Genomic DNA, 15,401 nt, shown 5'->3' with positions numbered 1-15,401 from the left:
GACTGAGGAATTCTTTAGTTCAGTAATCTTTCATTTCAGTATAGCTAATAATCACGTGAGAAAATTCATCATGAAGGGGTGAAGTAACCTGCCTGAGGTTATCATAGCTTCAGGTCACAACTTGGTTAGCAGAACCTACATTCTTAAATGCTGTATTACAGTGAAGCCATGCTATACACTTTCTTTGCTTCATATATATATTTTGAGGGGAAGTTAAAAATTGGTTTCAGTCATTGTATGCCTTCTGCATTTGTCATTATTGGACAGGGTTGTGTGAGGGAGGCATGCATGTGAGCATTTGTAGTGTACTTGTGGTAGTTTCGTGCACAAAATTCTCTTTGTGTTAACTTTGGCTTTAAAATTAAGTTACAATTCAAACACCTAGTATTTTGTCAGATTTTTAAGTTTAACTTTCTACATTGTTTTTCCAAAAATTTTTACATGAATAAATTTTAATTTGCATTCATGAGTGCCTTTGGTTAGTGATTGATCACGTTTGCAAACCTGATTACTTTATATTCCCTTAAACAATTAGTATAACTCACTACATTTAACAGATAAAAGGAAGGATACAGAAAAACATTCATTTTTGAGCAACACTCTTAGCTAACCTGGAATACAAGGTAACTACTTTAGTCTACTGAAGAGTGTCTTAAAAAACAAAAACTAACAGAACTGCCATAAACTACCATAAACATCATATTGAAATCTGAACATTGAAAACTTTCCTTTTGTGATTAAGAAAAAGACAGGGATGTATGCCAGTTTTATTCAACACTGTACTGGAAGTTTAAGCAGTACAGTAAGGCAATAAAAATAAAGCAAAAAGTAAGAGACTGCAAAAGAAGAAACAAAGCTTTTGTTATTTACAGATGTTTTATATATAGAAAAGAAAAAGCTAGATAAATTTATTGGAGATAAATAAAGATAATAAGAGAGCTTTGTAAAATACAAATCTATCATCTAGCCCCCAAGCCTGGAACCACCAGGACGCCCATGGATATTTATCCTGGTCCCGAGGATTTTCTGCCTTCTAGTCTAGCCATCCTGGCATCCAGTCCGCTTCTCTCCATCTCAGACTGTGTGGCTGCCCAGAGAACCGGGCGCCAGATACCGGGTTCTAGGACCTAGAAGACCCTCTCTGGAGGCCAGGATATTCAGATGGCAAGAATATGCAGAAGAACTGTACAAAACAGATCTCCACGACCCAGATAATCATGATGGTGTGATCACTCATCTAGAGCCAGACATCCTGGAATGTGAAGTCAAGTGGGCCTTAGAAAGCATCACTACGAACAAAGCTAGTAGAGGTGATGGAATTCCAGTTGAGCTACTTCAAATCCTGGAAGAAGATGCTGTGAAAGTGCTGCACTCAATATGCCAGCAAATTTGGAAAACTCAGCAGTGGCCACAGGACTGGGAAAGGTCTGTTTTCATTCCAATCCCAAAGAAAGGCAATGCAAAAGAATACTCAAACTACCGCACAATTGCACTCATCTCACATGCTAGCAAAGTAATGCTCAAAATTCTCCAAGCCAGGCTTCAGCAATTAACTTCCAGATGTTCAAGCTGGTTTTAGAAAAGGCAGAGGAACCAGAGATCAAATTGCCAGCATCCACTGGATCATGGACAAAGCAAGAGAGTTCCAGAAAAATATCTATTTCTGCTTTATTGACTATGCCAAAGCCTTTGATTGTGTGGATCACAACAAACTGTGGAAAATTCTGAGAGAGATGGGAATACCAGACCACCTGACCTGCCTCTTGAGAAATCTGTATGCAGGTCAGGAAACAACGGTTAGAACTGGACATGGAACAACAGACTGGTTCCAAATAGGAAAAGGAGTACATCAAGGCTGTATATTGTCACCCTGCTTATTTAACTTCTATGCAGAGTACATCATGAGAAACACTGGACTGGAAGAAACGCAAGCTGGAATCAGGATTGCCAGGAGAAATATCAATAACCTCAGATATGCAGATGACACCACCCTTATGGCAGAAAGTGAAGAGGAACTAAAAAGCCTCTTGATGAAAGTGAAAGAAGAGAGCGAAAAAGAGGGCTTAAAGCTCAACATTCAGAAAACTAAGATCATGGCATCCGGTCCCGTCACTTCATGCGAGATAGATGGGGAAACAGTGGAGACAGTGTCAGACTTTATTTTTTGGGGCTCCAAAATCACTGTAGATGGTGATTGCAGCCATGAAATTAAAAGACGCTTGCTCCTTGGAAGAAAAGTTATGAGCAACCTAGATAGCATATTCAAAAGCAGAGACATTACTTTGCCAACTAAGGTCCTTCTAGTCAAGGCTATGGTTTTTCCAGTAGTCATGCATGGATGTGAGACTTGGACTGTAAAGAAGGCTGAGCGCTGAAGAATTGATGCTTTTGAACTGTGGTGTTGCAGAGGACTCTTGAGAGTCCCCTGGACTGCAAGGAGATCTAACCAGTCCATTCTGAAGGAGATCAGCCCTGGGATTTCTTTGGAAGGAATGATGCTAAAGCTGAAACTCCAGTACTTTGGCCACCTCATGAGAAAAGTTGACTCATTGGAAAAGACTCTGACGCTGGGAGGGAGTAGGGGCAGGAGGAGAAGGGGACGACAGAGGATGAGATGGCTGGATGGCATCACTGACTCTATGGACGTGAATCTGAGTGAACTCCGGGAGATGGTGGCGGACAAGGAGGCCTGGCGTGCTGCGGTTCATGGGGTCGCAAAGAGTCAGACACGACTGAGCTACTGAACTGAACTCTGCATAATTTTAGGAGATGTTATAAAGAAGACCTAAGTTAATGGATGTATGTATTGTGTTTGGAAAACTTGGTGTTGTAGAGATGTCAGTTTTCCACAGAATGGTTTATTGAAACTGTTCAGTTTCTGACAAACTTCTAGCAAGTTGTTTTATGGAGCTTAATAAGTGATCATAAATTTTATGGAAATGCAAACATTCTAGTATCAGTATTCTTATAGAATAAGGTAGGAAGGTTATTTTCACTTGAAATCAATATAAACTATCTTAACTTTAATACTTTACAATAATATTATTATAAAAATGGATAAATTTGAATTATAAGGCAAATAGAAAATCTGGGAACATAGCCACAAAAAAAAATGGACACATAATACATGCCAGAGATACAGGCAAATTGGTTGCTAACTCTGCCCTTGTATCCAAGATTCAGGTTACATGGGACTTGATTTTAATTGTTATTTGCTTCTGCAGTCCCTCCACCAATTTGCTTCATCAGATTGGATGCTGCATATTTTTATTCTGAAAATTTCTCATATTTTTTCTAATTGCAGAGCCACTAAATCTTACTGGTATTTACATGACGTTTTTGGATTTTGTATATCCCACATATCTTTGTCTTGCTCTGAGTCTCCCATCAGTAATCCTTGGCCTGCAAACCAAATCCAGTTCATCACCTGCTTTTATAAATAAAGTTATATTGGAACACAAGCCATTTGTTTAAATATTGAATATAAGCACTTTCACCCTACAACTGCAGAGTTGAGTAACTACAACAGAGACTGCATGGCCTGCGAAGCCTAAAGTATTTATTGTCTAACCCTTTAAAGAAGAAGTTTACCTGCTGAAAACTTCTAAGGTGAATCTAATGATAACAGAATGGCAATTTGAATACTTCTGCCAGAAAACCTAACTTTATGCTTAAAGATAAATTTTACCCTTATGTGTATTAATGTCTTCTATCCCTGGTGGCTCAGATGGTAAAGAAATCTGCCTGCAATGCTGAAGATCCATATTTGATCCCTGGGTCAGGAAGATCCCCTGGAGAAGGGAATGGCAACCCACTCCAGTATTCTTGCCAGGAGAATTCCATGGACAGAGAAGCCTGGTGGGTTACAGTCCATGGGGTTGCAAAGAGTCAGATAGGACTGAGTGACCAACACTGTCACTTTCAATAGTATGAAAATTTTGCCTTTTTAAATTAAAATGATTTATATTCAAGGAGAATATATCAATAGTTAGCTAGTAACTGGCCTATATGTACCTTACTTTCATTTATTTACAATAACGTGTATAAAAGCTTTCACACTTTTATCATCACTATCTCTTTTAGGTTAATCATATATTGAATTTTAGTTACGGTTTTCTTTGAATCAATTTTTATTAAGTAAAAAAATGTTGATTTTTTTTTAAGAAAACTGTTTTCTAAAATTGTAGATTGTTCTGAATCATTTTGTTATATGACATGCTCAATAATTGTGGGTGTTTTGAAGAGGGGCTGTGAAATGCTTCTCTCTTTTTCACCATATCTCAGTTGAAAAGACTACTTAGCAACCACATTTAAAATTTATCACAAATTTTGCAAAATTAAAAGGTTAAATATATTACATTTTTTATTTTCCTTTCAGTTCCTTAAAACTCTGTTTCAAATAACAGTCTTCAAGCTTTGATTCCTATTAGTTAGCTTCATTTACCTTCTACATTCAATGTGCTGTAGGTCTATAATAATATTTTTTAAAATGTAGTGTTGTTGCTTTACATTATGTTAGTTTCAGGTGTACAGCATAGTTGTTCAGTACGTTTACAGATAATACTCTATTAAAAGGTAATACTCTATTACAAGAAAATAGCTATAATTCCCTGTGCTGTACAATATGTCCTTGTTGCTTATCTATTTTATACATACTTTACATTTTCTAATTCTGTACTTGTACTGTGCTCCTCCTCCTTTTCCTCTCCCCATGGGTAGCACTGTGGAGGTTCCTCAAAAAAATGAAAATAATCCAGCAATTCTCTCCTGAGTATATGTCTGGAAAAAATTGAAAACAGAAATTTGAAAAGATATATGCACCCCAAATATTCTCTGATAATATCTTAATAAACTTTTACACTGAAGAATTTTTGAGAGACAGATGGCCTACCTATTGATTATCTTGCCTTTTATTTCTGCTATCTTCTAGTGTGATTGTTTAATTTCTCTCATCAGTGTCTACAGTTTTTACCTTTATCTTTACACTGACATGTTTGTATGTAAGAAATTAAAGTCTTGATATAGGTCCAGTTTATCTTCAGTTTTGAACTCTTTGCTTCTGCTAGTTCAAGTAGTTATCATAAAATGTATTTGTAAGTAGTTTTCATTGTAGTTTTAATATCTATGTACTTTTAATATTCTTTCACCTACAGGAGTGGCATCAGGATTATAGAAAATTCAGGGAAACAACCATGTATATCATTATTGGGCTAGAAAATTTTCAAAGAGAAAGGTAAGGCAAAATGGACACCCATGATAAGAAAAGCTTAATTCTTGTATTCTATTCAGATGTGACCTCATCTCTTGAAAAGATTTTATTCACAATATATATTTTCAATAAACTTTATTTTATAACTCTCTTAAATTTATAATTGCAAATTGCAAAGTTAATACAAAGAATTCCCATATACAATATATTTTCCATTTGAAATTAAATTTGTAAAGTTAACATTATTGTCATTGATTTTATCAGCTCTCAGACACTACAGTTGAAGTTTAGAATGAAATAGGATTAGATTGAAGCCTAGATTTGCTAGGGACCAAAGCAGCTGGTTTTCCTTCCCTGGGCTTCCCTTGTGGCTCATCTAGTAAAGAATCTGCCTGCAGTGCAGGAGACCTTGGTCCAATTCCTAGGTCGGGAAGATCCGCTGGAGAAGGGATAGGCTACTCACTCCAGTATTCTTGGGCTTCCCTTGTGGCTCAGCTGGTAAAGAATCCGCCTGCACTGTAGGAGGCCTGGGTTCGATCCCTGAGTTGGGAAGATCCCCTGGAGAATGAGAAGGCTGCCCACTCCAGTATTCTGGCCTGGAGAATTCCACGGACTAGTCCATGGGGTCGCAAAGAGTCAGACGTGACTGAGCAACTTTCAAACTTTCACTTTCAAAGCAGCTGGTAGCCAGCAAATGGAACTCTTTGTATTCTTCAACATCCACCTTCTTGTCACTAGCCTTTTTCCTGTTCTTTCTGAGTTTAATCTTGATTGCAAATTAGCAAATGTTTCTAATGTGTCCCTTTTTCTGAAATTCCAGGTACTGTAAAAATTATATCTTTAGAAAACTGATCTCTTGTCTTCTAAATATTGCAGCTGTAAATATTTTAGATTGCTTCTCATAAAAATTACAGGTGATTTTAAAGGAATGTCTACTTACCAAATTGTTATTGTTACTGAGAAGAAAGGCTGCATATTGACTTATTGAGCACTATAGATTATTAACTAATTACATTTATTTATTATCCATGTATTTAATTCATATCCTTTAACATTAATTTACTTGACTAGGGATTTTTTAAGTGCCATGTTTAAAATGCACTGTAATATTGCCACCAAGAAAAAGGATATTGATTTTTTTTCTTTCCTTTTTTATTGTGTATTTTACCTCCACTAGAAGTAGTAATGCTATTTTTTTAAATGCCAGCATGGAGTATTCTAGAACTACGCTGTACAAGATGGTGGCTAAGGAGCCACATAGGAAAATTTAATTTAATTACAATTTTTACAACTTTTCAGTTTCTCAGTCATATTAGCCGCGTTTCTGATGTCCAGTAGTCACATGTGACTAATGGCTGCTGTTTCGGCCAGCACGGACACACCACTTCCATTACTGCAGGAAGTTCTATTGAACAGTGCCACTCTGTTCATTGGACAAGCACAATGCCATCAAAATCTTGAAAGTTAACTCATAAAAGTAGAAAAGTAAAAAGTAATATTAGTACTTGGAGGCAAATTATTGAAGTCCTAGTGATTATGTACTTTTAAGATAATTCAGTTTGGTCAGCTGAAGTAGAAAATATTTTGATCAATAGCTGTCTTTTATAAAATCATATTTTGGCCAACATTCTATTTCTTTAATAGGAATATTCTAATTTGCTTTAGGATTTTAGAGATTAAGGTTTCTAAGAAAAATATGAATATGCCCTTACAATAGCATAGACTGTGTAAAAGACTTTTCCATTTAACAGATAAAGAAACTAGGCTCCAAAGTGATACAATAACTTTGCCAAGGTCACACAGCTGACTAGGGAGAGAAAAATTGAAATAAAGGCCTCTGTGTTCTTATATTATTTAATGAAATAAGAAAAGGACAAAGTGTATTCATCATCTCAGTAAGAACTAAAAAGATGAAACTTTTTTCTTTGCTCTCTATATCACTTCTGTATTAGCTTTTCTGAGCTAGCATTTGTTAAAGGACTTTAAGTAAATTGTGTTTAAATTTCATAATTTGCTTAATCTTAAATATATTCTTATTGGTAAAATGAATATTATCATGGCAAATGTTTATTATTAAATTGGAAATATCAGTTAGGAAATTAGTGATTATAGAAAATAATATTTATGGAATTTTGTAAAAAGAAATGTTAATTATACCACAAATGTAGAAGTTACCATAACTAGCAGTATATAAGATGTTGGCAAAATGCTCTGTCAAACTTTTTTAAATGAAAATATAGCACTTGAAAGCCATAAATTAAATATTTATTAATGGGCTAGTGTTACTTCTATGAGTAGTGAAATGAAATCATGTTTTTAGGAGCCATAGTTCTACAGCAGTAAAAATGAAAATTAAAGAGAATCTACCAGGCTACATAGTCTTATTTTATCTTAAATAAGATTTTGGTAACTGGACTGCTGCATTTTATTCTAATTTACTTGAAATGGAAGCACTTTAAAGGCTGAAAAAATGTGGAACATTCTGTGTACTTCACTAGAAAATTGGAATAAGTTCATGGTTTCAGAGCTATTCTCAGAGAGATGACTCAGGTCTAGAATGCCAGATATGGATGCCATTCCAGGGAGACCTTTCAACTGGGAACTTAATGGCTGTAAAAGGAAAGGTAGATGTGCCAGCAGACTAATTCAACTTAGTGGCACAAGGCAGCATTTGATACTATTGTCACTCTCTAAACAAAAAAAGCTTTAGCTGAGACTATACCCATATTATTTCAAAATAAGATTTCATGCCCTAAATTCAAGCAAAAACAGATCCCTGGGAAAAGCTGTTTTCAAAAAGTATTTAAAAGAACATATGTTTAATGAAGTAGTTTCAGATGTATAATTTGATTTGTCATGAATGACCATGTTTATTTCCCTATAATTCTGCATTTAACATTTGGACTGTGTAATTGACTTGTTTGTGTCTGAGCACCTGAAATTAACAAACAGTAACAATGATGGGCAGTATTACTTAAAGAGTTAAAAAATATTGTTTCTGTACAACATTTCACTTCTTAGGATGTTGCATTTTTCAGAATTTGTAAGATATGCTGTGAGTAGAAAAATTGGCTTATAGGAGGTATCTTAAAACATCTTTCATATTTCAGTTATATAGATATATTGTTGTTGTTTTAGTCACTAAGTCAAGTCCGACTCATTTGCGACACCGTGAACTGTAGCCCACCAGGCTCCTCTGTCCATGGGATTCCCCAGGCAAGAATACTGGAGTTAGTTGCCATGCCCTCCGACAAGGGATCTTCCTGACCCAGGGATCAAACCTGTGTCTCCTTAGTGCAGGCAGATTCTTTACCGCTGGGCCACCAGGGAAGCCCATACAGATAAACAACTGTATATATTTGTCCTACAGCATGTTAGAGGAGGGATAATCATTTTAGAGACAAATATAATACTGATATATTTGTGTCATATTCCCTTTTTAAAACTTAGTTTGAACTTCATGAGATCTACAGTTATAGCAATATTAAATATTAAACAAAGGCCTAACGCTGTCTGCCTTTTATGTTAGTGTTTGTACCCCAGTAGATTTCCCAGATTTGGAAGCATTTTTTCCCTTTCTACTTCACCCAGCTCCTTTGGATATTCTACTCTCTGTTAACTTTTCTCAATGACTGGAACTGTGCCCTCACATAGGGAAGAAAAAAACAAAGTGATGAACAGTAGTCATTTCATTAATCAAATAATGTTTGTGATAAGCAAAGTAACCTGATCAGTCCCTCAAACAAAATGTCATGGTGTTGCTAAAAAAGTAGACTGTTGACTTTCACGTCAGTGTTAATTTTGAATCTAAATGGAAAGAATTAGCAAAGAAGATAGAGGAACTCTCTGAATTACTCAGTTTGGCCTTTTTCTCCCAGTTTTTTCTAACTTTCTAGCTCAATTTTTTTTGGGTTTTTTTCTTTGTTTTAGTTTTTAAAACAACTGTCTACTAGCTTCACATGCAGCTGTTGCTCCAGAGATACTCTCAGGCATACAGTGTATCATTAGATGTTTTATTTTAATGTTGATCTGGATAATCAAAATGTAAATGTGTACTTAAAATGTTTTGTAATTGTAGTTACCTTTCTTTTACAAAAATAAAATACTGATGCTGTACTTCTGTTTTTTAAGTTATATAGATTCCTTGCTATTCCTTATCTGTGCTTATCAGAATAACAAGGAACTGTTGTCCAAAGGCCCATACAGAGGACATGATGAAGAACTGATATCACATTATAGAAGAGAATGTTTACTAGTAAGTTGAAGGCACAAAGTGTGTGTTTACTCTATCATATTGTTTTACATTGGGCAGTTTTTTAGACTCATGTAAATGACTATAAATTCTGATGTGGTAATTGTCATGGTGATGTCTGTCTTCTGGGTCTACTTCCTTGAGGTGTGGGAGACTATACTCAATTCTTTATCCCTTCTTTTTTAAGAATCTTAAATTTTACAGATGATAAATAAGAACTGTTCTTAAAATGAGATCAGAATAATTAATTTTTATATCTAGATTTCTTCTCATTCTACCATTCCCTTTTTTGATGTAGAAGAGGTGCTGAATGGTATGATAAATTATCATTATTATTATTATTGCAGAAAAAGTATAGTTTTTCTGAGTTTTTATAAAGAGTATATTTGGTGTATATAATGTTAAATAATTCATTGTAATATGAAGGTTTTTTCCATTTGGTCATTGAAATTTTTTCCTCAAGTATTTTTACTGTGTATGTGCTTAAATATTATTGTTATGAACTTAAATATTTTCAGCAGTTCTTTTTCCCCACCAGTTTACTTTCTGGCTAGAATATTTTGTTAATGTTTCTTGACTTTGCTTATCTTTAAGTGTAAAACCACGAATTCCATCTTTATACTTTTTATGATTGGATTTCATTTAGTTATTAACATGACTATAGATTGTGAACCTCTAAGTCATGTTTTTTTTTCTATAAAATACATAAAGGTATGCAAGAGTATATCATTTTTGAGCCAATATAGGTTACTTGGTTTACATGTACTTTAAAAAGACTTTCAGTAGGTGTACTGCTGAAATGTTTTCTTTCAGTAGAACTGCAGAGTATATGTTAATTGTAGTCTGCATTATGTCTTCAGAATTTTTGAATGGCAAGAGTAGAAGCTTGTGATTTTGTTATTTTTCTCTTAGCTGATTTTATTGCATTTGAGTATATTTTAAGACTTTAATTATTGATGGTTTGTATCCATCAAGAATGGTATTCTTAATTTGTTGTTCTTTAGTCATTAAGTCATGTCTGACCCTCTTATGACCCCATGGACTGTAGCCCGCCAGGCTCTTCTGTCCATGGAATTCTCCAGGCAAGAATACTTGAGTGTGTTGCCATTTCCTTCTCCAGGGTATCTTCCTGACCCAGGGATCAAACCTCCATTTCCTGCACTGGCAGGCAGATTCTTTACCTCTGAGCCACCAGGGAATCCCATTCTTAATATGGTCAGTTTCAAAAGGTTTTTAATCAATGCCCAAGAAGGAAGATCTGAATTATATTCAGGTTCATAATCCATGCATTGAATGAATCAAAGCACTTGTTAATGTAAAACTTTGCAGTGTTGGAATATTGAAATGTATTGATAAACCTATTTTAAACATAAACACAACTAAAATACTGTCTACCGTAATGGTAGACAGTGTTTATATTATGGTAAAAAGTGTTTATCATTTTATGTTAGTAAGCCAGCCACATTTATTGTTTCACATAGAAATTTAAATGCAGCTTCAAGAGAATTTTAGTGTTCCTTTTAGGTGTTTTCTTTTTTCCTTTTTTAGTTGTTTGGTTTTTTTTTTTAATATTGAGAATTTACTGAGTATCAGATTCTGAGGGATGCAAAGATAAGAGCCATTATTATATCCTAAGAGAATTCAATCTGGTGAGAGAGGTATACAAGTAATTTTTATATTTCAGAATAAGCATTATGAGAAATACGCAACATAGTATGTTTGGAATTGTTGGAGAGAAGCTTAAGAAATAAGATAAACACTGATCTGTATCCGAATGGATAAATAGGCATTTTTGTGCCTTGTAGAGAAGGGGCAAGAAATTCTAGACAAAGGAATATCGTATGAAAAGACATGGAGAGTGTACGACAGAAAATGAAGATAAGTCTGTTGTGGCTTAGTTATGAGAAACAAGTGTAGGTGGACGTGATGAAGCCAACAGTGTTTGTTGATGTCAAACTGTGTAGAAGCTTATGCATCATTCTCATGAGTTGGTTGTAAAGTTGGAATAAATTGGGCATAATCAGTTTTGTTTTTAGAAAGTAATTCTGGCAGTAGTATACTTGAATATGGACTGGAATGGAATAAAGATTGAAACAAAGAACCCTAGAAAAGATAGTTAGACAGGGAAAAGTATGAAAGAGAAGTTATGTAAATGGTAAAGGAGATGGTCGATAACGATGAGATGAGTGTGAAGAAGGAAGTAGAGGCATTAAAGCCTCATGACTTACTAGATCTGTTTTGTCTTTGGCTTTGGGGACTCTGAAGAGGATGAATAGGTTGGCTTTGGATATAACTATGCTTAAGTTGTCTCTAGGATCTGTTTTGATTTAGTGAACATAACATCGAATTCAGAATAATAATGTCTTTGAATGCAAATTGTAAAAATTACACTATATACTTAAAGGCTTATCTCATTTAATCCTCTTAGCCACTATGTGAGGAAGGTTATATACTATGCCATTTTTCATATAAAGAAGCTGAAGCTAGGAAATTAGTTGTTTGCTGACTGTTAGATAATTACTTAGTGGCTGAGTTGGACTTTTAGCATAAGCTTTCTACAAAGTCAAGATGAATTGCACAAGAATGTCATAACCTAAGAAATAATATGATTTTTATAATTTAAATTATTTTTAAAATATGAAGATTATTTAAAAATCATACTCTCTGTAAACGTGAGATTTCAGACATAAACGTCTCATGAGCAGGTGGGAGGGAGGCTCATGACAGAGGGGGCTATGTGTATTCTTATAGCTGATTCATACACACAACATTGTTAGAGCAGTTATCCTCCAATTTAAAAAAATGTTTTAAGTCTTATTATACCTGTATCTTTTTTCTATCTCCCATGTCTGTATTTCTTATCTCATGGATTTCTTACTTCTATTTAATTAGATGTCAGCATGCTTGGCCTCTGCTCCCTCCTGCCACTTGTTTTTATAAATGAAGTTTTACCGAAACATAGCCCTGCCCATTCACTTACATACGACTGTCTTGGTGCAGCAATATTAATGTCATTGCAACAAAGACTATATAGCCCTCAGAGCCTAAAATATTCCCTGTCTTGTCCTTTACAGAGAAAATGTTACTGATCCCTGTATTGTAACAGATTGTGAGCTCCATGAGAGTTTTCTTATTAATCATTTGGGTACCCCTGCAACTAAAACAGTTTCTGGCACATGGCATGTACTGAGTAAGAATTTTTTGAAGAAATGAATGATTTAATTGATTACCTTTATATTTCTGTATCAAGAAATATAACAGTCCCTGTTCAGCTGACATTTATGGAAAAGATGAGTTTTTCAAAATTAGTATGGAATCTGAATTTCTTTGCTTTTAAAATTACTTTGAGTGCTTATCATATTTTAGAATTGGGGTAATTCACCTCTGGACAATTAATTTAAAAATAGTTCCTATAGTGATGATCAAAGTAAACTGAATATGAACTTTAAAAACATGACAACAGTATTTTTCTGACTTTTTTTTTTTGCTCTTGTTTCTACTGTAACATGCAAATCCTTTTCTAAGAAACTTTTCTCACTCAATAAGCTGAGGTTGCTTTTTCTGATTTCTATTTGTTCTATTACTGTTTGCAAACATGCTTATTATGTTGCCTTCATTATTGTGAGATATTTTTACTTAGTTGAAAAAGGAAACAAACCTGTTTTTTTTTTCCTCTCTCTCTTTCTCTCTCATTGCGTTAAGAAATTAAATGAGCAAGCTGCAGAACTGTTTGAATCTGGAGAGGATAGAGAAGTAAACAATGGTCTGATTATCATGAATGAATTTATTGTCCCATTTTTGCCCCTGTTATTGGTGGATGAAATGGAAGAGAAAGACATACTTGCTGTAGAAGATATGAGAAATCGATGGTGTTCCTATCTTGGACAAGAAATGGAATGTAAGTTGAAACAATGCTAGTAGATTCCTGAGTTGTTGGGATTAAAAGGTGTTAGAATTAGATGTTAGTTATTATCATTTTAATATTCTGTGACATTGTTACATTCACATGATTTTTTTTCTTATTTACAAACTAAGCTGTACATACTGCTGTTGCCATTCATGCTTTACTTCTTCCTCCTAAATGGCAATGATTTTGCATGATTTGAAACAAAATATCGGCTGCCTACTCTAAATTAATAAATCTTGTTGAAGATAATTTTTCTCCCTGTCAGTTTTTAGTTATATCTGATTGTTTGTATTTGCAGCAAACCTCCAAGAGAAGCTGACAGATTTTCTGCCAAAGCTGCTCGATTGTTCTACGGAGGTTAAAGGTTTCCATGAGCCGCCTAAGTTACCTCCGTACTCCACACATGAACTCTGTGAGCGATTTACCCGAATCATGCTGTCCCTCAGTCGAACTCCTGCTGATGGAAGATAAACTGCACATACTCTCCCTGAACACACTGTATAAACGTTTTTTTAGTTCTTAGCCCTTGCCTTCCTGTCACAGGGTTTGCTTGTTGCTGCTATAATTTTTAACTTTTATTTTAATAACTGCAAAAGACAAATTGACTCTACAGACTTTAGCCAGACTGCAAACAATAAAGCTGAGAATCGCATGGCGCTCAAACTTTGTTTTAACCAGAACTGATGTATGATTACCAATCCAATTGATTTTGTTATGGCAAAACCATGCTTTTGCCACTTTTCTGTTACAGTATTACTTTGCCTTTATCTTTTCTTGATCTACAGCTTTCCATTCAGTCTGGATCCTCCGTGACTATAGCCATTTAAGTGTTCAGCACTGTGTACAATACATAATATTTGGTAGCTTGTAAATGAAATTAAAGAATAAAGTTTTATTTATGGCTACCTATGTGTTTGTAAGCAGGTATATTATATATTAGTGTATTTTTTTAGTTATATAAATGAATTTTTTCCTGGGGATTGTTTATGGGTGATTAACAGATTAATACAGACTTTTAATTTTGCTCTAATGTTAGCACATTAGAAATTTGCTGGGTATTTGATACTTAAATATTATATTTTTGACTAAGTTGTTATACTTAGTATGGCACCTAAACCTGTTTTGAATTCAAATCAGGTTTTAACCGAAGTGAGCAGCTGATACTTAAGTCAACCACACTGAAACTTTTAACCTTTTCTTAGATTAACCTTTAATTTTTTTAATGTATTATACATATAATATAGCAAAGTGATTATTTCAAGAGATACCAGAAAAAAAGTACTTGAATAAGGGCTATTGAATAGTGAAACTTATGAGAACTATGTATGTATATATTATATATGTATATATACACATACACACACACACACATTCTTCATAATGGAGGATAGTGTTTGCATTATATAATCATTCTATTTTTGTAAATTGTATACCACTTTAATTGCAAATGTTCTCTGCTAATCAATGCTGTGAAATGGAAGTTGATATTGTTGAACTAGAAATTATATGGGTATCTTCCCTGCGTTTATTTACTTCCTTTTCAAAAAGGAAAAAAACTGTAGAACATTTTATAGGTGGAACTGCTGTTTAAGATTAATGAAGTAATATTGTGAATGAAATCCAATGCTTTAAAGGTAATCATGCTACCAACAACCTATTTTTGAATTTATAAAAATTTCTTTATAAATGATACTTTGTCAGCATAGTAAAATATATCATTATACTATGTGTATGTTTGTTACAGCGTCGCCAAAACTAGTGCTTTTTATAAGTGCCTCTCATAAAAGATCTGGATGGAGGAAGAACAAGAAAATATTAAGCTATTATATAATACTCCTTATAAAGGTATCAATGTACTGCTAAGGTATTAGTGATAAATTGCTATTTCTTTGTAAAGTTAGATTTTGTATATTATAGCCATCAGAATGTGTTTTGGTTTAGATTTTAAATTCTCTACTTAGCGGAATTAGTATTCTGCATTGATTTTCAAGTCCTGTTGAAAGTTTAGAAACTTCATGTGTATCATCAAAGCA

At 34.2% G+C, this 15,401-nt stretch overlaps 1 protein-coding gene across 20 annotated transcripts in view; it reads left to right on the top strand.

Moving 5' to 3' along the window:
- Positions 1-14,273, top strand: part of USP25 (ubiquitin specific peptidase 25) — a 161,664-nt gene extending 147,391 nt beyond the window's left edge. For all 20 annotated transcript variants that reach the window (XM_069550539.1, XM_069550435.1, XM_069550518.1 and 17 more), the window contains 4 exons: positions 5,154-5,233; positions 9,341-9,464; positions 13,164-13,359; positions 13,667-14,273. In XM_069550539.1, coding sequence (XP_069406640.1) covers positions 5,154-5,233; positions 9,341-9,464; positions 13,164-13,359; positions 13,667-13,839 — 573 coding nt within the window. In that variant the 3' untranslated portion in view covers positions 13,840-14,273. The remainder of the gene's footprint in view (positions 1-5,153; positions 5,234-9,340; positions 9,465-13,163; positions 13,360-13,666) is intronic.
- Positions 14,274-15,401: the final 1,128 nt, after the last annotated feature.

Source organism: Ovis canadensis, chromosome 1, assembly GCF_042477335.2.
Source record: "Ovis canadensis isolate MfBH-ARS-UI-01 breed Bighorn chromosome 1, ARS-UI_OviCan_v2, whole genome shotgun sequence".
Classification (NCBI taxonomy): Eukaryota; Metazoa; Chordata; class Mammalia; order Artiodactyla; family Bovidae; genus Ovis; species Ovis canadensis.
Note: the sequence above shows the minus strand (reverse complement) of the source record. Positions and strands in the feature narration are given on the sequence as shown.